This window comes from Danio rerio, chromosome 11, assembly GCF_049306965.1.
Source record: "Danio rerio strain Tuebingen ecotype United States chromosome 11, GRCz12tu, whole genome shotgun sequence".
In the NCBI taxonomy this organism is placed as follows: domain Eukaryota; kingdom Metazoa; phylum Chordata; class Actinopteri; order Cypriniformes; family Danionidae; genus Danio; species Danio rerio.
Genome location: NC_133186.1, coordinates 3964888 through 3990000, shown reverse-complemented (window position 1 = coordinate 3990000; position 25113 = coordinate 3964888). Strand labels below are relative to the sequence as shown.

Below are 25113 nucleotides of genomic sequence, written 5' to 3'. Positions count from 1 at the left end.
AACTGGTTCAGACCAAAGCCAGCAGTGTGGTGTGAAAACGACCCAAAGACGGCAGAAATTTATTGCCCTTGGTCAAAGTGTTTGTCCATTTGTGATCAGATTAATGAAAATGAACCTGTATTCCCTAATGAACAGGGCTTAAATTACTTTTTTTTTTATTTATTGTTTTACAATGGAATCAAAATTAGGAATCGACATCGATAAAATTCTGATACGCAGCCCTAGAACACTCAGACTGGCGTTTTTACCGCTTCAGAAATAGCCTAAAACAGATCCACCCTCTGTCAGAGCTGTTTTTTTTTTTACTAAACTGCTCCTATGTGTGCTCCCGCAGGTTGGAGAGATCCAGAAGCTGGACGGGCAGCTGAAAGATCTGGTGTGTCGCTCCTCTCTGGACGCCGAGAGGTTGGTGGCTGGAAAGGTGAAGAAGGACGCCTACATCGACTCTGATAAAAACCTCACAGCCAAGCGGCACGAGCTGGTCAACCGCATCGACAGCCTTCTGGACGCCTTGTAAGTCAAACATCAGACGGCCGGGCGATGAAAATCAGCACTGCCCTCTGACACAATCGCCCACACTCAAACTGGACTCGGATCAGTAGAGTACACGCATGTGTGCAGTACAGCCTGATTTTGCAGAATGTTCACGCTGTTTTGTTGCTAAAAAGTGTGTGTGAGATTGTGGACGAGGGTTTAGTGTTTGTAATCTTTTGGTTTTGTTTCTGAATGTCAGATGCAGTCTTCATTTTTACAGTCAGGCAATTGAATATTCCTTTGCAGTTTTATTTGGAGTCGGGTTTAAATTGAAATTAGTTTTATTTTGTGATTTTTCTCAACTGAAAAGAAGCGAACGTCTTTGCACTTACTGTTATCAAAGTGAATAATTCCTCCCCGTCCTAAAAACGTTGGTTTGAACCAAATGCTGAAATGATCCACACTGATATGCTCATGTTATTGCAGAGTTTCTTATTGGGGTTTTGTATGATCAATATTATTTTGTTTGTTTTTTTTAAGGATGTACTTCAGTTCCACATTGAATGACATGAATGAGATTGATTTTTGTATGCCAGGGGGTAAATGTGGCAGGTTTTGCTGGTGGCCGTTAATAAACGTGTTAAAAGCCAGACCTGTGGTTTGGAGTTATTTTAAAAGTATGTTTGCAAAAGCATTGCATTTCAAAATGACATCAGCCACAAGGGTTTTTATACATTTTAAAAGTTATTAAATATTAATTTTCCAAAATGCCCCAAATTAAAAATGATGATTAATTGTTTTGATAAATGTAACAAACCAACACATTTTGCAGTAAAACTCTTACCGCAGCACTACAGAATTTCGCAAGCCCAAACTCTAGTCTATGGCGTTGTGAAAGAGGCAGGATAAAACAAGATGATCAGTTGAATTTTTTTAAATGTCTAATCTTTATTTGTATAGCGCTTTAACAATGTAGATTGTGTCAAAGCAGCTTCACATAGAAGATCATAGTAAATTGAAACAGTGTAGTTCAGTTTTCAGTGTTTATGTTCAGTTTAGCTCAGTTCAGTGTGGTTTAATTTTCACTGCTGAAAGTCCAAACACTGAAGAGCAAATCCATCGATGTGCAGCTCTACAGATCCCGAGCCAAGCAAGCCAGCGGCGACAGCAGCAAGGAAAAAACTTCACCAGTTGGTGAAAGTGAAGAATTAAAAAACCTCGAAACCAGGCTCAGTTGGGCACGACCATTTCTCCTCTGGCCAAACATCCTGTGCAGGAGCTGGAGTATGTTTTGATCCTCGATTGGTCGTACACAGTCACGTGACGTGATTGCGCTGGTCTGAGTTCACCAAGCTTGAGCTTTCCAAGGCAGCGAACTGCGAAACTTTTGTTTCCGGTCTGTCGCATTCACATGCATATAAATGGAAGTCTGGGGAGAAAAGTGCAGTGTGACTGGATTTAGACTGCACATTTTATTACTGGATTAGGATTTTGGAAAATGCTAATTATCAATAAATAAATGGATCGCATAAATTGCTTTATATGTTATAAAAATGGCACTAGTATTACGCTGAGCTCAAATGTTTCGATATAGTTTTAATGCGTTATATCAGGGATGTCCACACTCGGTCCTGGAGGGCCAGTGTCCTGGAGAGTTTAACTCCAACCCTAATCAAACACACCTCAACAAGCTAAACAAGCTCTTACCAGCTATACTAGAAACTTCCAGGCAGGTGTGTTGAAGCAAGTTGGAACTAAAGTCAGCAGGACACGGGCTATTCAGGATCGAGATTGGACAGCCCTGGGCTATATCAGATGAATGGAAACACTTGTTAAATTAGTTATTTTTACACAGTTGGTTTAATGTGATAAATGTTTTTTAATATAATTTTCAAGTATGAAATATTGACTGTACTACTAACATTATTTGAGTAGTTTGGCTGAGTAATTCAATAAGTGATGATAGACTAAGCACAATCTCAGAGATTAAGCTTCAAATATTCATTTATTATTTAAGGTATATACATATTTACATTCTTAATATAATTCTAGATGTATTATAAAAGCCACACTATTAATATAACTTGAACAACTTCAATTACTGACCATACTTTGTGACAGTTCTGGTGGACCACCTCAGCCTAAGGGTCTCATTTTATTTCAAAATAAAACACTTCATTCATTTTCCTTAGGCTTAGTCTCTATTTCAGAGGTTGCCACAGCGGAATGAACCACCAAATATTCCAGCATGTGTTTTACACAGCGGATGCCCTTCCACACACACACACACGCGCACACATAAACAAAATGACCAATTTAGTTTATTCAATTCACCTGTACCGCATGTCAGGACTGTGAGGGAAACCGAAGCACCCGGAGGAAACCCACGCCAACTCGTGGGAGAACATGCAAACTCCACACAAAATGCCAAATGACCCAGGTGGGACTCGAACCAGCGACCTTCTTGCTGTGAGGTGATACTCACTGTACCACCGTGACGCCCTGGTTACTATCAGTGCTGATGTTTTCAACATTGATAATGAGCACTGTTGCTTGAGTTTCAAACTGTTGTCATAAATGTTCATCTCTTCTAGCATAACGCTATATGTAAATATAAACAGTCACATACTGTGCACAAATGCAGTTTAATAAACCTCAGATTTGTTGATTAGCATACTCAATATTTTAAACAAACTTAATCACATGGTATCAACTCAAAATGTAAACCCTGTTCCTGGAGAGCCACCATCCTGCAGATTCCAGTTGCAACACATATCAAACACACCTGCCTGTAATTATCACGTAGTGTTCAGGTCCTAATTAATTGGTTCAGGTGTGTTTGATATGGGTAGCAACGGAAATCTGCAGGAAGGTGGCTCTCCAGGAACAGGGTTGGCCAGCGTATTATTTACTGTGGAGCCTGCTATGCATGTAATGACCACAAGAGGGCACTATCAATCTGCAAATCTGAGCCCATTCCCAATGAATTGAAGATCACTCGAGCTGTCTGACCTCCAGCCTGAACCCTGCTCTCTTCATGTTCAGTTCATGTTCTTAGCTTAAAAAAAGTAAATAACTTCAATAAAAAAATTCTATTCTGTTTAATCACTAAATACAAACAGCTTTTACCATTATTGTGTTTCTGCAGCTTTCATAACAATGCAAACAAAAAAAGAATAAATAATCAAAATATTTTAAATAATAATATAAGAGGGCTAAAATTGACCTTAAATTAAAATGGCTTTTATTCTAGCTAAACTAAAGGAATATATAGGAAGATAAATGTTTTTAGGAAATGTTTAGGTGAAAAATACAAAATTTACAGGATGTTAAATATGTCTAACAATAATTTTACTAATAATAATTAATAAAAAAAATTTTCTAAACACATTTTAAACATAATAGTTTTAATAGCTCATTTCTAATAACTGATTCATTTATTTATATTTATTTATTTAAATATTATTTATTTACAGTAAATAATATTTGACTAGCTATTTTTCATACTAGTATTAAGCTTAAAAAACATTTAAAGGCTAACTAGGTTAATTAGGCAAGTTAGGATAATTAGGCAAGTCATTGTATAACGATGGTTTGTTCTGTAAACAATCGAAAACAAATATTGCTTAAGAGGGCTAATAATATTGACCTTAAAATGCTTTATAAAAAATTCAAAACTGCTTTTATTCTAGCCTAAATAAAACAAATAAGACTTTCTCTAGAAGAAAAAATATTATAGGAAATACTGTGAAAAATTCCTGAATCTGTTAAACATCATTTGGGAAATATAAGTAAATATAAGGAGCTAATAATTTTGGCTTCACCTGTATCCACACACACACACACATATCAGATCCATATTATCCAACCTTTCTTGGGGATCTCCAATAAACAGCTCCACATCACATCCCATTATTAGCTGGCAGGGGTCACGACCTTCCCTCATGAGGTCATCGCTGGTCACCGCAGGGCCATTTCCTGTGCCAAAATAACAAGAGGCATGATAACGTAGACATATTGTACACGCCGTACAATAATCATTCTGAAAATACACACTGGAGGGAAACTGAGACAATGTCTGTTAGCGCTGATGCTTATAGCGGCCGGTCTCTTACAATGGCTGCTCTCTGTGTTTGTGCTGTGCTCTTTTGCGGCGGAGGGTGGGAAACCCTGCCGAACGCTCATTCTCACACATTCACAGACAAAATGCTGTCAGAAATGGCTTTTGTGAAAGTCAAGGGCATGCATGAATGCTGAGGAGAACATTTCTATATGTTTGTGTTTTACATTACGTACTGCTGAAGCTCAGATGTTTGCAGGACCTGATTACATCTGCATTAGTTTGGGTTATACTGTACACATTTAATGACATAATTGGGCATGGATTGCTAGAAGAATTTAAAAATGGATTGTTTTGTATTTTTACACCAAGCTGAAAGAGACAACTTTTACAAAAATATTACAAATATTTAATCTAATTATATTTAAAATGCATTCATTCATTTTCTTTTCGGTTAAGTCTCTTTATTAATCAGGGGTTGCCACAGTAGAAGAAACCGCCAACTTATGCAGGATATGTTTTACGCAGCGGATGCGCTTCCAGTTGCAACCCAGTACTGGAAAACACCCATACACTCTTGCATTAACACACACACACACACACTACGGACAATTAAGCTTATTCAATTCACCTGTACTACATGTCTTTGAACTGTGGGGGAAACCAGAGCAACTGAAGGAAGCCCACGCCAACACGGGGAGAACATGCAAACTCCACACAGAAATGCCAACTGACCCAGCTGGGACTCAAACCTGCTGTGAGGCAGTCGTGCTACCCACTGCGCCACCATGACACCCCTACTTTTAAAATTGTATAAGCAGTTTCTGAATATCAACTACTCTTCCCCCAATATACTGTTTTAAAGTTTAAGATTAGTAAGATTCTCATCACATCTCATTTTGGTCCGCATTTCTGGGGCTGCAGTCCTATGGGAGAACCACAGACACTTCCTCTAGCTTCTCCAGGTGGATTTAGTTGCGTTCCCAGGCCAGCCAAAAGACATAGTCCCTCCCGCGTGTCTTGGGTCTTCCCCAAGGCCTCTTGTGGTGGGACTTGCCTGGAACACCTCTCTAGGTAGGCATCCAAAACAGAAGCCTGAGCCACCTCAGCTGACTTCTCTCAATGTGAAGGAGCAGCGGCTCTACTCTGAGCTTCCCCCGGGTGACAGAGCTCCTCAACCTATGCGCCCTGAAACTCTGTGAAGGAAACTCATTTTGTATCCGAGATCTTGTCTTTTTGGTCATGACCATAGGTGAGAGTAGGAACATAGATTGACCGGTAAATCGATAGCTTTGCCTTTCGGTTCAGCTCCTTCTTTTCCACAACAGACCGGTACATCGACCGCATTACTGCTGCCGCTGCACCAATCCGCCTGTAAATCTCACGTTCCATCCTTCCCTCACTGGTGAACAAAACCCCAAGATACTTGAACTCCTGCACCTGGAGTAAGGACTTTCCTCCAACCTGAAGATGGCAAACCACCGGTTGAGCACCATGGCCTTGGATTGGAGGTGCTGATTCTAATCCCAGCCGTGTCACACTCGGCAGCAAACCACCTTAGTGCATGCTGAAGGTCCCTGTTTGATCAAGCCAACAGAACAACATCGTCTTCGAATAACAGAGATGAAATCCTGCAGTCCCCCATAGGGACCCCCTCCAGCCCAAGACTGCACTTTAAAATTCTGTCCATAAAAATTATTAACTGAATTGGTGACAAAGGGTAGGCCAACATCCACTGGGAACAAGTCTGACCTATTGCCAGCAATGCCCTTAACAGAGCGCCTCTGACCTCCTCTCCAGTACCCTGGCATAGACTTTCCCAGGGAGGCTGAGGAGTCTGATCCCCCTATAGTTTGACCACACCCTCAGGTCCCCCTTCTTAAAAATGGGAACCACCACTCCAATCCAAATCTAAAGTGAAAGAATGGATGTCTAAAGCATATAATCATAAATAAACAAATGCTCTTTTGAACTGTTTACTACCCAGTATTTACTATCTAGTAAGTTGAAACTACATTTCAGAGTTGAAGTTTAGTTCAGTGTGGTTTAATTTTCACTGCTGAAAGTCCACTGAAGACCAAATCCATCGATGCGCATCTCCACAAGTCCCAAACCAAGCAATCCAGCGGCGAGAAACAAATTTCACCAATTGGAGAAAGTGAAGGGAAAAAAAACGAGAGAAACCAGGCTCAGTTGGGCACAACTATTTCTCATCTGGCCAAACGTCCTATGCAGAGCTGCAGTCTAGGTGCTGGAGGCTGGAGAATGCTGGACGTCCATCATGGAGAACTGCAGGTGTGAGTAAGTCATTAACCAAACTTCAGTTTTGCACTCAGGCACGCTTTGCACTCACACTACAAGTATACGACGCCAAAGCCCAACCGAACCGAGGTCTGGCATAACTCTTCCGAACATGGCCAACTGAACCACATGTGGGCCAAATACGAAGCACATGTCAAACAAACCGGGAAATAAGGGGTCAACTGTGTCTGAGTACAGTTCGAATAGCCTAGTGTGAGTACACCTTTAGTTTCAGTGAAAGGAAGTCTTAGTGCCTCAGCATGCCGAGACCTTTTGAACAGTTTCATGCTCCTAATTTTATGAGAACAGTTTGGGTGTGCACCAGTGCACAAAGCACATTAGCCGTTCAAAAACTCTTAAGAATTGGGTTGTTTCAACAGGTTTTAAATGTGTACGCTACCTGACAAAAGTCTTGTTGTTGATCTCAGTTGTAAGAGCAACAAATAATAACATAACTCCTAGGTGATCATTTGGAAAAGTGGAAGCAAGTCGATTTTTCCGATGAATCAACACAATCTCACGGCAATTCGTAACTTTTTTGTTATTTAGTGGCTAATTCGTATGAATTCGTACGATCTAATTCGTACAATTTAGTACAATTTGCTCATCACCCAATGACGGTTGGGGTTAGGGGTGGGGTTAGGTGCCACGCCTCCTTTTTAAAATCGTATCATTTCGTATGACTAAAATCGTCCGAATTCGTACGAATTAGCCACTAAACTGGCAAAGTGTAAAATACTGAATCGTCTGTTGATCTGCATCCCAGTCATTACAAATACTGCAGAAGACCTACTGGAACCAGCATGGAGCCAAGATTCTCAGAGAAATCAGTCAAGTTTGGTGAAGGAGTAATCATGGTTTGGGGGTTACATTCAGTATGAGGGCGTGCGAGAGATCTGCAGAGTGAATGGCAACATCAACAGCCTGAGGAATCAAGACATTTGTGCTGCCCAATACATTACAAACCACAGAAGAGGGACAATTCTCCAGCAGGATAGCGCTCCTCATACTTCAGCCTCCACATCAAAGCTCCAGAAAGCAAAGAAGGTGCTCCAAGATTGGCCAGACCAGTCACCAGACATGAACATTATTGAGCATGTCTGGGGTAAAATGGAGGAGGCATTGAAGATGAATTCAAAGAATCTTGATGAACTCTGAAAGTCCTGCAGGAACGCTTTCTTCTACATTCCAGATGACTTTATTAATCAGTGATTTGAGTCAGTGCAGAGATGTATGGATGCAGTCCTCCAAGCTCATGATGGAGTCAGACACAATATTCATTCTGTCTCCACTGCAGCAGGACTTTATATTCTATATTGGACATTATTTATGTTCAGTGATGAGACTTTTGTCTAAGCAGAGTCAGACCTTACTGTCTTAATGAAATCATTCAAAATCAAGGCATGATCATATTTTATTTTGGTCAAATAAGCATAATCTAGAGGCCTTTGCCTTTCATATGAGCCACTTCTGATACCAAATGATCAACTAGAAGTCAAGACTTTTCATGAACAAGACTTTCATCAGGTAGTGTATTTTGTACAAACAGCAAACATCTTTGTTTGAGTGTACCAAGTATTTCTTTAAGATTGACTTTTTACAGTGTAGACAGTGAATGTTTTAACACTTTGACCCCAGTGAATTATCCATTTCGAAATTATTTCAACTTTAACCCATCAACTTTAGATTCTCATCTTGATTTTTGAGTCAGAAGTGAGATATTTGACCTTATAAAGCCCATGCCCTACAAACAAACACCGTGGGTTTTCAGTGTGAGCAGTTTCGGTAAGAGAAAAGGTCGTTACGGGTGATGTTCCTCCATCACAGCCTCATCTTGAACACGCTTCAGCTCCTGCCAAAGCTGCGGTTTAGCTGTTGACCAGACCGGAGCTCAAGTTCTGTTTGAAACCGGAATCCAGCAGCAGTACTGTATCCTGATGTGGTGTATAATGAAAGCTGAGACTGTGGGGGGAGGTGGAGGGTCCTGAAGCACGCACACACAAACACACATGCTCCACACCGAAGACTTCAATGACAGTTTCTCAAAGCCCCAGCAGAAAGAAGCTCAAAGACTCCAAGTTGGCCAGTGTTCATTAGCGATAGAGCGGCGACAATAGAGGCGAGTGTGAGGTGGTCTCGGGCCCCGGGACCGGCCTGAGCGCCGCTGATTGATTGTGCGGGGCCCGAGCTCACCTGCAGCCCCTGCACATGCACACGCCGCGCGTCCTGACAGCCTGCAGAGAGCCGTCACTGTCAGAGAACAATATCCTGCACTGTGCTGCCTGCAAACTGAGCGCGCTCATAAATCACCACAGTGACAGAGACACCGCCCTCACTGTCCGCACTCCACAACACACACACACACACATGTGCACTCATATATACAGTTGAAGTCAAAATTATTAGCCCTTTTTGCTTTTCAAATATTTTCCAAATAATATTTAACATAGCAAGGATTTTTTCTTCTTCTGGAGAAAGTCTTATTTCATTTATTTCGGCTAGAATAAAAGCAGTTTTTAATTTTAAAAACTGTTTTAAGGTAAATCTTGTTAGCCTCCTTAAGCTATATTTTATTTCAGTTGCCTACAGAACAAACCACTGTTATACAATAACTTGCCTAATTACCCTAGTTCAGCCTTTAAAAGTCACTTTAAGCTGAATAATATCCTGAAAAATATCTAGTCAAATATTATGTGCTGTCATCATGGCAAAGGTAAAAGAAATCAGTTAGAAATGAGTCAATAAAGGTGCTGTATGTACGTTTTTGACTCTTCTAAAGCATAAAAATACCATAACACAGTGCATCCGGAAAGTATTCATGGCATTTCACTTTTTCCACATGTTTTTGTGTTACAGTCTTATTCCAAAATGAATTAAATTAATTTATTTTCAAAAATTTCTACACACAATCTCCCATAATGACAATGTGATCAGAGTTTTTGAAATTGTTGCAAATTTATTACAAATAAAAAAGCTGAGAAATCACATGTACATGAGTATTCTCAGCCTTTGCTCAACACTTTGTTGATGCACCTTTGGCAGCGATTACAGCCTCAAGTCTTTTTGAATATGATGCCACAAGCTTGGCACACCTGTCTTTGGGAAGTTTTGCCTATTTCTCTTTGCAGTACCTCTCAAGCTCTATCAGGTTGGATGGGAAGCGACGGTGTACAGCCATTTTCAGATCTCTCTAGAGATGTTCAATAGGATTTAGGTCTGGGCTCTGGCTGGGCTACTCAAGGACATTCACCGAGTTGTTGTGAAGCCACTCCATTGATAGTTTGGCGGTGTGCTTTAGGGTGATCTATTATAATTTGTCATACATGTCATTATGACCTCATTGTGTGTAGAATGTTGAGGAAATAAATGAATTTAATTCATTTTGGAATAAGGCTGTAACATAAACTTGTGGAAAAAGTGAAGCGCCATGACTATTTTCCGGATGCACGGTATATATTAAATAAATCTGCATTTAAAAATAATCAAATTAATACAGTGGAGGAAATAAGTATTGAACTTGTCACCCTTTTTCTCAGAAAAAAAAAGGTGCTGTTGACTTGATCAACCAAATGTTGATAACCAAATAAATCCATATATGCAAAGAAAACAAATCTAATTAGATTACAAATTAAGTTATATGTAATAAAATGACGCAGTAAAAAGTATTGAACACATGAAGAAAGGGAGGTGTAGAAAGGCAGGGAAAGCCCAGACAGCAGCTGAAATCTCTCAGCAGTTCTTCAGCAACCCTCTGCCCTTCGTCAGTGTAAATGAATATCAGCTGCTTCAGTCCAGCATCTACATTTGCAGGAGGATGAAGATGAGACCAGGGTGGACATTTCATTTCAGCAAGACAATGATCCAAAACACAGCCAAGGAGACTCTTAAATGCTTTCAGAGAAAGAAAATAAAGCTGTAGAATGGCCTAGCCAATCACCTGAGCTGAATCCAATAGAGAATACAAAATAAAGCTCAGATTTGATAGACAAGACCCACAGATCTATCAAGATTTTGACACTCGGTTGAAGTCTGAGAAACTCACACCTGAGCAATACAGGTGACTTCATTCTCCATATGAGAGATGTCTTTAAGCTGCCGTCGCCAAAAAAAGCCTTTTTACAAATGGTGCTACAAAACTTTAAGCTTCCGACACCCGCTAACTCGTAACATAGAATAAGAAGACAAAGTTGACAAGCTTTTTGTTATGGATGGTTCAAGCAGCAGATCCAGCTCTAGCAATGAGGAAATGATTCACCAGTGCTATAAGCAGCTCCACGTTCACATCGCCTCTGGGCATCTTCTTCAATGTGCGCTCGCATTGACAGTTTTGCGCTTGAGCGCCTCCAAGTGCTGTTTACTGTAACTTCAGCAACTCTGTGCACGTGAACAAAAGTGGCAATCTGATTGGTGGAGCGTCAAAAAAACGAGCATGAGGTGGTTTTTTTTTAATTCTGCTTCTATGTCTGCCGCTTTGCACGTTGGTGTGCACGATCACATTTTATTTAGTCACGAGGCGTTAAAGGTTGATGGAAAACGCAAGCAAAAAGCGTCCCGGTGTGCATGGGCCATAAGCCCACATAGCAAAATTTCTCTGGCCCAGCTCTGGCCCACACAATCAGGTTTTGCTTGGCCCACTTGCCGCAGTGAATTACGGTACATGACTGGACCAAATCTGGCTTCCAGACAAGGGCCAAATAAGGACCATATCTGGGCCAAGTCTCAGCCAAGTTAATAACTCATAACTGGGCCTGAACTGGGCCAGATAGGTTGGTGTGTCACGATTGCAATGTAATTGATAAACCCATGGAGTGATGTGCTTTAGGCACACTCTGGGCACGCTTTTTCTCAAAGTGACCTGATTGGTAGAATTTTTTTTCTTTACTCAAAAATGATTTTAGTGTATTTTAAATGTGGGTCAAGACTTGCCAAACTCACATGGCCCACTTAACAAATTTTTAAATCTGGGCCAAATACTACGTTTTACATCTGGCCCAAATCTTGTGTGCCGCCTAAAGACGGTGCCACCACTGCCAAACCCGGGCCATGTTTGGCCACATGCTGTATGCCAGTGCCGGATGAATGCCTGCTGTGCCAGCTTTATGCCAAATCTGGGCCAGAATTCTTTGCTACTAGGGAGGCTATTTCTCTCTATATTATTTATTACACATTCTATTATTTCAAACTACTAAAATATCAATAAAAGTCACTTTGTTTAACTGTAGAGTTGAATTTTCAACATTAAATGTGGACAGAGCAGAGATCAAAGTCCCATAATGCAATTCACAACTGTAAATAAACAAAAAAAAAACACTTGTGAATCAAGAAACACAGAAACTGCTCATTAACAGACATGTTACAGTTATTAACATGTAAATATTACAAAGTATGACAAAGTTGATGAACCAAATAAGTGAATTCTCTATCTGAACGCTTACATCCACTGAGTGGTGGTCTGTATCAGAAATGCAGACCACCAGCCGTCTGAGAGAAAGCAGGTGAATATCTGACCTCTAAACACATGCAGTGGACCACGGCCTGAGGCTCAGTCCTGCCTTCAGAAGCACTTTTATCTCACACACACTTTCATCTCTCTTTCATCCCGTCTTTTCCCTTTAATAAAGACAGACCAAGTCCAGCTGCGGCTTCCTATACATCTATCTCTTCCTCTCTCCTCAACATCCTTCAAATATACTTTTTCCCACTATGGCTTTCATTCATTCATTCATTTTCTTTTCGGCTTAGTCCCTTTATTAAGCAGGGGTTGCCACAGTGGAATGAACCACCAACTTATCCAGCATATGTTTTACACAGTGGATGTCATTCCAGCTGCAACCCATCACTGGGAAACACCCATACACACTCATTCATACACATACACTTCGGACATTTTAGCTTACCCAATTCACCTATAGCACATGTCTTTGGACTGTGGGGGAAACTGGAGCTCGAGAACGCGGGGAGAACATGCAAACTCCACACAGAAATGCCAACTGACCCAGCCAGGAGTCGAACCAGTGACCTTCTTGCTGTGAGGCAATTGTGCTACCCACAGCGCCACCGAGCTTTCTCAGCTTTTATTCACAAAAACATCCATCCATCCATCCATCCATCCATCCGTCAGTCAATCAATCAATCAATCAATCAATCAATCAATCAATCAATCAATCAATCAATCAATCAATCAATCAATCAATCAATCAATCAATCAGTCTATCTATCTATCTATCTATCTATCTATCTATCTATCTATCTATCTATCTATCTATCTATCTATCTATCTATATCTATATCTATATCTATCTATATCCGTCAATCTATCCATCCACCTAGCCATTAATCCATCTATCCATCCATCCACCAATAAATACAATTGTATAAATAAATAAAACTAAAAAAAAGTTTTGAATTTACAGTTTCTATTTTTTATTTGCATTCAATAAAATGTAACTACACTCAAAAATGATGTGTGCTGTTTGTTCAAGCTACTTATTTAAAATGAGCTGAAACAACACAATTATTGAGTTTTTTGGGGGGAAAATCTTAATTGTTTTATGTCCAATCTACCTAAATTTGTAAAAACAATTAAGTTAATCGATTTGTGTTGCGACAGCATTGAATCCACCACCCTTTTCCACCTGGTGATACTCATCCGGAGGCCTCTAGAGATTGTGCAGCGCCATTGATCTAATTCAAGTCCTGTCAAGAGATGATGCCAACCATAGATGACTTCTAGAGGTCTCCATAATCCTGGACCAGGCCGTATCCTGAGCAGATGCTGTGGCGGTTATGAAAGAGTGAAGAGCACAAGACTTTTGAACAAGAGATTCCTGAACGAGTCTCTGCATTAATCCCGTGGGCAAGCCTGAACACCCGCCAGTGACCTACTCACACCTGCAGCTTCTCCACTATGGACATCCAGCATTCTCCGGCGCCTTGACTGCAGCTCTGCACAAGAAGTTTGGCCAGAGGAAAAATGGTCGTGCATAACTGAGCCTGGTTTCTCTTAAGGTTTTTTCTTTCACTTTCGTCAATTGGTGAAGTTTGTACCCCACCATTGTCGCCACTGGCTTTCTTGGTTTTGGACTTGTGGAGCTGCGCATGGATGGATTTGCTCTTCAGTGTTTGGACATTCAGCAGTGAAAATTAAACCACTGAACTTCAACTCTGAAAACTGAACTGAAAACTCAACTAATCACTTTTAAAGTCAACTAAAACTCCCCGTTTTTAAGGTAAACTAAACACTTTTTACAGTGAGCAACAGCAGATGAATACTGTACGGCTTTTTCTTGAGGCACAGGTATGGTTAAGACAAAATTGTGTCTAAAATGGGTGTAATGCACGACTTTCGCCAAACTCCAGCCCAGCGCCTGCCAGTTTAGAGAAGTGCTCAACAATAGCGCGTGTGAGCGAAGGCCAGCGCTGGTCATTCCACACTGACAGACAGAGAGCGGATGAAAGCTGCGCAGGTGTGATCACGCGGGACGGCAGCAGCAGAGGGACACAAAGGGCCGGTCTGTGTCCCGCTCACAGCTGCAGGGGGTGGAGAGGAGTCCGGCTGACAGACAGACGGACACCACAGCGGACGCTTCAAAAGCAGGACCGGCTCCCGGGTGCCGAGAGACGCATTCTTTCTGGAGGACGGAGGGGGGAGCGGAAGAAAGACGGAGATGAGAATAACGCAGTCTGTGCATTAAGGAGAGAGTGCTGATGTTCAATCTATACCGCAGCTTCAAACACCAGTCGGCTAGTCAAACGTTAAGAGTGTCTGAATGGCAAATAAACCGTGCTTGACGTTTACATAGATCCTCATCCAACTTTAATTTTGTGACCCACTTCGATGTAAGGGCCAAGACACACCAGCCTGATCTCTCGAGGAAACGTTAACGTTTTGTCAGTTTAGTGGCTAATTCCTACGAATTCGTACGAGTTCAGTCTGTACGATTTTAAAAAGGAGGCGTGGCACCCAACCCCACCCCTAACCCCAACTGTCATTGGGTGATGAGCAAATCGTACTTAATAGTACCAATTAGATCGTACGAATTTATACGAATTAGCCACTAAATCAAAAAGTTACGAATTGCTGTGAGATTGTGTTGGACACACCAAGCCAATGCCAAGCAACTAGCACCATTCATTTAGTTCCTCGTTTATCAGGACAACAGCGGAATGAACTGCCAACTATTCCAGCATATGTTTTATGCAGTGGCTGCCCTTCCAGCCACACCTAGTACATGGAAACGCCTATACACACTCACATTCACACACTCATACACTATGGCCAATTTAGCTCATCCAATTCACCTATAGCACATGTGTTTGGACTGTGGGGGAAACCGGAACACAAGGAGGAAGCCTACGCCAACACGGGAAGAGCATGCAAACTCCAGCCAGAAACGCCAACTGACCCAGCCGGGAATTGAACTAGTAACCTTCTTGCTGTGAGGCGACTAACCACTGAGCCACGGTGCCAGCCACAACGAGCACCAACGAAACCCAAATGTACATTCTGATAGGTTACGACCAAACCGCATCATAGCTTCATTACCGTAAAGTCAAACTCGTACTTGTTTTTCCGGACATGGAAGTCAGTGGTTATCCCTGCATCCCAAATCGCCTACTACTCGAGTAGGTACTGTTGCTTTTAAACAGAGAAAACATTTTACAAGTAACTTTTATTCGAAATCTTGGACCTTATGCTTAAAACAAAAAATGAGCAGTCAAAAGGTGTGAAGGACCAAAAGTGGACCATATTGAAATTGATTTGAATACTAATTTGGTGATTGATTTTATCCATGAATTTTCAAATGTACAATTTTTACAAGAGACGCTAGAAAACCATAAAGTTCTTCATTATTATTAATATTATTTGATTTATTATTATTATCACTACTACTATTAATATGTTTTTTTTTTCAAATGGTCAAATTAAGGAAAGTCCAGTCAAACTAAGGAAAGTCCAGTTTGTTATTTGTCTATTAAATGACAATAGACAACAGTTTTTATGATAACTTGATATTTGCCTTCAGTGATTTCTAGAAGATTAATAACAAAAAATAAAGCAACTGGAATAACTATAGCAGTCGTGATCGTCTGACTTTTTTTTTTTACTGCATTTGTAATTTACAAATATCGCAAAAACAGGCAACAAACAAAATTCCAAAGATAATTAAATTTTTAAAAAAAGACAAAAACAAAAGGAAGACATTCACAAGACGCCAAAAACAGATTCATAATAGCTTACAATAGACAGAGCCTTTACATTTTTTACAGCTTTGAAAGACTTCATTAACAAAATAATTTCTTTGACAAATAACTTGTAGAAAGGAGGAGATTTTGAAAGTCGACATTTGTGGATGAAGAATTTACCATTTAAAATAATAAAATTAATAAAGTTGTTGTTGTTTATCACCATTTTCAAAAAAACGTATAATTTCTTTTGCATTCAATGTTATTACCACATTATTTTTAGCAGAATAATCAGAAAAACAGTCTTGCCAAAATAATTGCACAGGGATTGTGATGACATATGATGACGTGTGCAGGTGCTGTAGTGCTGTCCCAATTCTTAGGGGTAGATTTTGAAGCCCTTTCCCTTAACCCTCGGTTTTAAGGGCCAAGGGGAAGGGATAGGGTTACAAAAATAGAATTGGGATTAGGCGAGAGTCTTCTTAGGAGATGCAATCCCTTCATGGGCAGATTTAACATGCTTTTATTTACATAAAAATATTGATCAGCAAAAACATTTTTATAATCTTCACATTTAGTTAAAGAGGCTCAAAAATTCATGCTTATGACAAAACAACCAATGAGATTCATTGTTGATTCGCAAAGCAAATTTCAGCTTCAGCGAGAACCAATGAGGTTCATTCTTGAGTCATGCAGCACATATGAGTTTCACAAGAACCAATGAGATTTATCCTTTTCAAAGCATATCAGAGCTTTTGCAAGAACCAATGACATTATTGCAATTGAGCTTCTATTGTTTTATTCTTAACCTTTTTCATTGTGATCAGACCTCTTGCGAAGGCATAAAAAATGTATTTTAATCAAATTTTCTAAATAAAAGTTTAATTAAAGCAGCAATGTGTATTTCGAAATAATTAATTGACCTATTTAATTGAAATATTTAATTGCTTTCCTTTTTGCTATATAAAGTATTTACTGTCTGTGTGACATGGAAATGTTTTTAAACCCATGTTAAAGGCAGTGTTTAGCTTGATAATAGACCTGTGCTGATCCGGGCCTCGCCGCCTCATGTGTGTTTTGCTCCAGAGCTCCAGCTAAGACCCCCTGATCTCTGCCACATGGCATCCCATCAAAGCACCTCCACTGCGGGCTCTGAGAGGACTCAGCAGCCTGATTCATCTCTGGAGGAAGCACGCCTGTGTCTGATCCCCGTCTAATGTTTTTACATGAGTGTGTGTGTTATTCTTTGCCTCAGCACGACTCCAAATGTAGTTTCAACCCAGCTCCCTGTCAAAATACTCATACAATAGTCCAGCCACTTCATACATGCACACAGATATGTTGATATTTTTTTATTCTTGTTGAAAGCCTGCACGATCATAACCATATTTAGCATTACAACATTTTAGTTGGAGTTTTAGTTGAAGTTGATATAACAGGTTTATCCAAGTTGAGTCAACTCAAAAAAAGTGCTGAAGCTGCTTCAAATTTCTTAGACAATTTTTTTTTTTCACACATAAACAGACTCTTTGGAAGGGCAAGGTCACTTCCCATTGGCCGCAAGTCTAACCTTCTGTTTTACAGGGCAGCCTTTTTTCCCCTCTTCTCGACTGCTGATAGGAAACTTAGATAGTCGGCTGAACTCAGCGAAGACAAAAAGACTTTCCCTTCTCCGCTCCGCACACAGTTTAAACATCTCCCATGTTCATTCTCTCTCTGAACGTCTCCAGGTCCCAAAGAATGACCAGTGTGTCCTCTACCTGTCAGAGAGTCCAGGTGTGCTGAAGCCGCAGCTCTTTAGCTGAGAGGAAGTGACCTCCTGTACTCACTGCTTCCCCGATCACTCTTTATTTACCGGCAGTCCTAGACCATCTGAAGCTGACAGGAAAACTCAATACAAGCCTGAGCTCTGATTTCATAAAGACGCGAAATTCATTCCTTCATTCATTTACTTTTCAGCTTAGTCCCTAATTAGGATTCGCCACAGCGACCACAGCGCCACCAACTGTTTTATCTTGCCTTGTATCAATGGTTCAGGCTGGTGGTGGTGGTGTAATGGTGTGGGGGATATTTTGTTGGCACACTTTGCGCCCAATAGTACCAATTGAGCATCGTGTCAACGCCACAGCCTACCTGAGTATTGTTGCTCACCATGTCCATCCCTTAATGACCACAGTGTACCCATCTTCTAATGGCTACTTCCAGCAGGATAACCCACCATGTCATAAAGCATGAATCATCTCAGGTTTCTCGAATATGACAATGAGTTCACTGTACTCAAATGGCCTCCACAGTCCCCAGATCTCAATCCAATAGAGCACCTTTGGGATGTGATGGAACGGGAGATTCACATCATGAACGTGCAGCCGACAAATCTGCAGCAACTGTGTGATGCTATCATGTCAATATGGAGCAAAATCTCTGAGGAATATTTCCAGTACCTTGTTGAATCTATGCCACGCAGGATTGAGGCAAGTCTGAAGGCAAAAGGGGTCCAACCTGGTACTAGTAAAGTGTACCTAATAAAGTGGCCAGTTAGTGTAGTGCTATAAAAAATGCAAGGAGAAAAATGCTGGGAGATTGTGGAAGGATGATGTTTTAGGGAGAGCAGACATGAGAGCTGGACATGCATTATGGAGAGTGGACTGGTCAGGGAAAGGAAGAAACCCACGAGCTGGAGCCGCTTAAGAGGAAAATCAGGAAACTCCAGCCCTCCCTGCTCTCTCTTCCTGCCAACACACACACACTTCCTCTGCAGCGTTTGGGATTCCCACCTGGGACATTCCATCCTCCAGTGTATCTTGCACTCTCCCACTGCCTCTTCATTTTGGGCTTTGATTTACAACGTTTAGCCTAAAACACTGTTTATTATGCACCTGTCGGTTTTGAGACTTTGGGCTTTCGTAGTCCTTTTACAGTCAGGTTAATAGAAAGCATCCAAAATACACTTAAACGTCATCTATTTTACCCCTTTTACAAGATGTAAGATAAGCCTTTTATGTCTCCAGAATGTGTCTGTAAAGTTTCAGCTCAAAATACCATCAGAAAAATTGTTATATAAATAATTTTAGCCTCGTTTGCAGTAGGTAGTGCTGTCGCCTCACAGCAAGAAGGTCGCTGGTTCGAGTCTCGGCTGGGTCAGTTGGCGTTTCAGTGTGCGTTTCAGTTTGCATGTTCTCCCTCCGTTCGTGGTGGATTTCCTCTGGGTGCTCCGGTTTCCCCCACAGTCCAAAGACATGTGATACAGGTGTATTGGGTAGGCTAAATTGTCCGTAGTGTATGAGTGTGAATGAGTGTGTATGGATGTTTCCCAAAGATGGGTTGCAGCTGTAAGGGCATCCGCTGTGTAAAACATGTGCTGGATAAGTTGACGGTTCATTTCCCTGTGGCGACCCCGGATTAATAAAGGGACTAAGCCAGCCTGATCTCACGAGAAAACGTAAAGTTGGACTAAGCCGAAAAGAAAATTAATGAATGAATATTTCCCAAATGATGTTTAACAGAGCAAGGAAATTTTCACAGTATGTCTGATAATTTTTTTTTTCTTCTGGTGAAAGTCTTATTTGTTTTATTTCAGCTAGAATAAAAGCAGTTTTTATTTTTTTAAACACCATTTTAAGGTCAAAATCATTAGCCCCTTTAAGCTATAGATTTTTTCTATATTCAACAGAACTTTATTGTTATACAATAACTTGCCTAATTTCTCTAACCTGCCTAGTTAACGTAATTAACCTAGTTAAACCTTTAAATGTCACTTTAAGCTGAATACGAGTGTCTTGAAAAATACCTAGTAAAATATTATGTGCTGTCATCATGGCAAAGATAAAAATAAATCAGTTATTAGAAATGAGTTATTAAAACTATTATGTTTAGAAATGTGTTTTAAAAAATCTGCTCTCCGTTAAACAGAAGTTGGAAAAAAATAAACATGGGTAGCTAATAATTCTGACTTCAGCTGTAATTCGTTAACTCAAAACATGATTTATAAATACACAAATATAATTTGTTAACTCAAAACACAGTAAAAAAAATACACAAATCCAATTCATTTGGCGAAACTATTTATAATTTTTACTTGTGAATTGACGAATTGTGTTAACAAATCTACAAATTGGATTTTGCAAATGTGAATTGTGCTGCGCATGTATGACTTTTCATTTTGTAAATGTATTATTTTTGAGACTCATCTGACTCCATACTGAGTTTAGTGATTAAATTACTTATTGAATAATTAAATTACTTTTCAGGCAAAGTATTTAGGAAAGTAATGTAATTTTACTGATGTAATTAGTAATTAATTACGTTTTTGAGCTAACTGTACCCAACACCGGAACACAAACACTGCTTAAGGACACACTCCACATTTTTTTTGTTTTAATAATTCAGCTCCAATGTTACCTCCCAACATCTGTATCTTATTCTGTTATAATATGTTTTCAAATTAAAGAGTTTAATTTCGATTTTCTAAGCATTAAGATTAATATAGACTTTAAGTAGTACTGAGCGATTAAGTTACTTTCCAGTCAAAGTAATCAGAAAACTAATTTCATTTTATGAAAATTGTATTGACGTAATTAGTAATTAAATACTTTTTTTAAGCTAGTTTTACCCAACAGATTAACACAAATAAGAATCACCGTCACTGTCAAATCACAAACATAAACTTCCTTTAGGTAGAGCTGTGCACAACTGTAAACAATATTCATATTGGAACTGAACCTACAACACACACTGGTCTGTAAATCATTCATGACATTGTTTAATTTAGAAAAGATTTTCAGGAAAATTAAGATTTAAAGATTTGTATAAAATTTGCTTGACAGATTTTGACAACTATAGTTCAGCATTTTTGTATGTAATGAGGACTATTAGTTTTATATGGAATGACTATCCAGCATTCAAAAGTTTAGTTAATTTTGACTGACATGACAAAAGCAGATGATAATATTATAAAGCAGCAGAGAGTTGTATGAAAGCAGTTGATGCATTTCCAAAAGCATCTGCAGTGTGTTGGAAGGAATGAGAAACTGCTACTATGATGTGCACAAATGACTAATTGTTTTGAGAATTGCATTAACTGTTGTGCAAATGTAAATAGTGTTGTGAGAGATGCACCAAAGCCACTGAGAAAAACTGTAACCCCCCAAAAGTCACATCTTAATCTGCGTTATTGGAGTTGAACACATTGCGCTCTGGCCACCAGAGGTCACTATATCCCAAAGCAAAACCAATCAATGCCCCTAATCAGTCATTCCCTTTATTGCGAGCTACTTGTGTTTTTCTACAACACAGAACCCGAGATGTAGACAGCTTGTTTTACCCTGTCCTCTCACAACTCAGAAAAAAAAGCCATTATCCTGATGAAATTAACTAAATGAAATGACAGAGGAGTGAATGTTACTTGAATGAATATGCAGGGGCTCACATGGAAGGGTGAAAATACCAGGTTTCATGACTTTGTGTTTGACCTTTTCGGAAAACGAGCTAATCCTGGGGTATAATAGACTCTGGGGCAGATATGGAAAACGGCTGCTCCGTTATCTGAGTTGCCGTGGAGACCATCAGAGAGCGCGCGCCCGGTGAAGATGCCGCCTTATTAAAAGGGGAGTTTGTATATATTGGAAAAAGGCGCTTTTTGTCATAAGTGTCACTCACGCGCACCGCGTTCCCCACTCGATTGTAAATGGAAACCTGTCTCTTTTCTCTAAAATAACAAAATTCACTTCGACCACGCGGGTAAGCATTGAAATTCATTGTGTGTGTGAGTGTGTGTGTGCGCGCGCGCAGAATGGGCCTATCGCTAAAACGAGAGATCTGTTACTGCACAAAGTCCAGCATCTTCTCCAAAAAGAAAACTAACATTAATGTCATATAATAACATACTCTGGGTTGGAGTTGTTAAGTAGATAAAGGCTACTAGAAAGATCATTTAGTGATTAAATAGCCTAAATAATACTAGAAACTTATTTTATGGTAATAATACAACTAATAATTGTGTAACAGAGATATATTATGATATATTATAGCAGATATATTATGTTAAACTGACTTAAAACAGCTTGCGTAACTTAGAAAATTAAGTTAGAACATGATTAACTTTCTTTAATAGGTTACAATGACCAAAAACATATGCTGTGATGCTGCTAAATGATTGCATGTTATTTACAGGTTAGATATAGCCTTCTAGAAAGATAATTTATGAATTAAATAGCCTAAATAATACTAGAACATTATTTTATTGTAATAAATAATACTGATAATGGTGTAACAGAGATATATTATGCTATATTATAATAGATATACTATATTAAACTAACTTAAAACAGCTTGCGTAACTTATACAATTAAGTGACTTAGTTTACATTGACCTAAAAACATGCTGTCAGGACTAATTGATCATTTAATTTCTTACAGTGATAGCCTGCTAAAAAAGATAATTTTTGAATTAAATAGCCTAAATAGTACAAGAAAAGTATTTTTTTGTATTGACAATTATAATACAAAGATCTGTTACTGCACAAGGATCTTCTGTATAAAAAAAAACGAGCTACGATTAATTTCACACAATAATATAGCCTTGGTTGGAGTCGTTAAGTAGATATAGCCTACAGAAAGATAATTTATAAATTGAATAGCTTAAATAATACTAGACAATTATTTTATTGTAATAATAATAATAATGGTAATAGTGTAACAGAGACCTCAAGCATCTTCTACAAAAAGAAAACTAACATTTATTTAATAAAACAATCTCGTCTGGGTTGGAGTTGTAAATACATTGTAAAAAATCCTGATTGCTTTCATTTTTTAAGCTGAATCAAATTAAGCTTATGAGTCTATTGAAGTTATATCAAATTAAATTGTCTTAAAACAGCTTGCATAACTTATAAAATTAAGTAAAAACATGATTAACTTAAAAACATGCTGTCAGCACTAACAAATCATATAAGTTTTTACAGTGTAGATATAGCCTACTAATTTATAAATTAAATAACCTAAATAATACTAGAACGTTACTTTATTATAATAATACTGATAATTATCCATGGCAACATTAAATATGCATCATTTAAATATTGTTTATTTATGTTAGGTATAAAGTTAAAACGTTTCTATTTGTTTCAATATTATATGTTCAATGTCGTGACAACATGTTTTCAGTACGTTGTAACTTATTAAACCAATTTAATCATAAATCTAACTTAATTGTATAAGTTATGCAAACAGTTTTAAGTCAGCTTAACATAATATAAGTTTAATGGACTCATAAGTTAATTTGATTCAGCTTTAAAAAATTAATGCAACCAGGATTTATATATAACAACAAAAATGTAGTCATTTCTATTTTTCTATAATAATGTTTCATGTGTTTTTAGATATTTATTTGGTCAGAAAATCAATTCTCTCTACAGGCACTCTGAATTTGTCAGTTATTTAGAACTGCTGTTCTTTTTAGTGTCTTCTGTCAATTTTAGAATCAATTCGAACGCTTTTTTATTCTTCTGATGCCCTATGACGTCTGCACTTTTAGAACACGTTCTAATGGAATTAACTTTTGGCGTTCATTAGCGATGAAACGAGATCACCGCTGTTTTAAAGCCTAATGGACGGGCTGATATTCAATTACAGAACACTAAACAGTTACAGCAACTCTACTCCTGTAGATAACTCCATGAGTCTACTGACGAGAGTTACTCTCGACTTGAAACTAAAACCGACTTAAGAGCTTAGAAATATTTAAAATGTTTCAAATTAGTTTAAGCAACTCTTTAAAATAACTGTATAGTCTAATTACATGTATATTATGGTGAATTTAAATCTAATGATGAAAAAAACTAATTTACACTAATTTACACAGCTGCTCGTGCCAACTGTTTTCTGCCTTTCAATTAATTTATAGGCCTATTGACTTTATTCACCATAAGAAAGACGTGCAGAAAAGGCAGGTATAACGATATTGCTGATATCCACTGGATAAAGGAGGCAAAACAAGTGTTTGGATGAAACGAGCTAATTTCACAAGTAATTCAACACGTAACAGATCTAATGACAAGACAGAATAATCACACAGATACCTATCAACAGTAGCGCTACAATATGAATGATAATGGCTGCATTGATATGTTAAGCGTGTGTACCTCGGCCCGTCCAATAAACTCGCTCAAAAGCCCGAGCTAATATTGGCCCGAACACGTTAAATGTGTAAATATTTCTCCTTCGGGTAGCCTATCTGTCTCTATCACCCCATGCGATCTTCCCCCTCAAATGATGCATTAGATGCATTGAATGTATTTGTTGTGGCGGTTTGAAAAGGCGGCGATAATCTGGGGGAGAGAGATAAGAAACACCAATTTATTCAGCGCCACTTTGGACCCTGTTTCCAGCCTCGCTCGGTCCTGACACCTCCAGCGGTAAGCTGATAACGATTAGGCCATTTATTATCTTCACAAAGAACAAAGATTGCCTCACGCCGATGAAATATTACCCCCGGTAATAATCGGAAAGAGAGGGCCCTGGCATCTGATGCATGCATATATAAATAATAACTTTAAAGCCCTTCGAAAATAAGTAATAAAATGATGAGGAAAAAAATGTAGAAAACTATTCGAAATACAAATAAACATACCAAATAATAATAATAATAATAATAATAATAATAACAATAATATTAATAATAATATGTGTTTTTAATTTATTTTAATTTACTGCACAGGCTACATATTTAAAATAAGTTGAAACCAAACAAATCTTAAGTTTTTTGGGGCTCAACTTATTTTTTATGTTCAATCCACTTAAAATTGTAAATAAAAACGATTACCTTAACCGATTTGTGTTGGGACACATTTTTCCTTACATTTTTAAGCTGGATCAAATTAACCTTTTGAGTCCATTGAACTTATATTATGTTAAACTGACTTACAGTAGCTTGCTTAACTTATGAAATTAAGTTAGAACATGATTAACTTAGTTTAATAAGTTACAATGACTTAAATCATATGCTGTCATGGCTAATTGATCATATAATAATTTATTTTTCTTTCTAACAGTGTGTTTGTGTGTAACACAGCTTTTTTTTTTACAGTGTACGCGAA

At 38.7% G+C, this 25113-nt stretch overlaps 2 protein-coding genes across 2 annotated transcripts in view; both read left to right on the top strand.

The window, feature by feature from the left end:
• The window catches only part of rpn1 (ribophorin I), a 14912-nt gene extending 13786 nt beyond the window's left edge, over window positions 1-1126 (top strand). Inside the window, 1 exon segment of the mRNA NM_197934.1 lies at window positions 335-1126. Within this exon segment, the coding sequence (NP_922916.1) occupies window positions 335-517 (183 nt within the window). The 3' untranslated portion in view covers window positions 518-1126.
• pbrm1 (polybromo 1) overlaps window positions 1-25113 on the top strand; it is a 305936-nt gene that overhangs the window by 65470 nt on the left and 215353 nt on the right. The window lies entirely within an intron of this gene.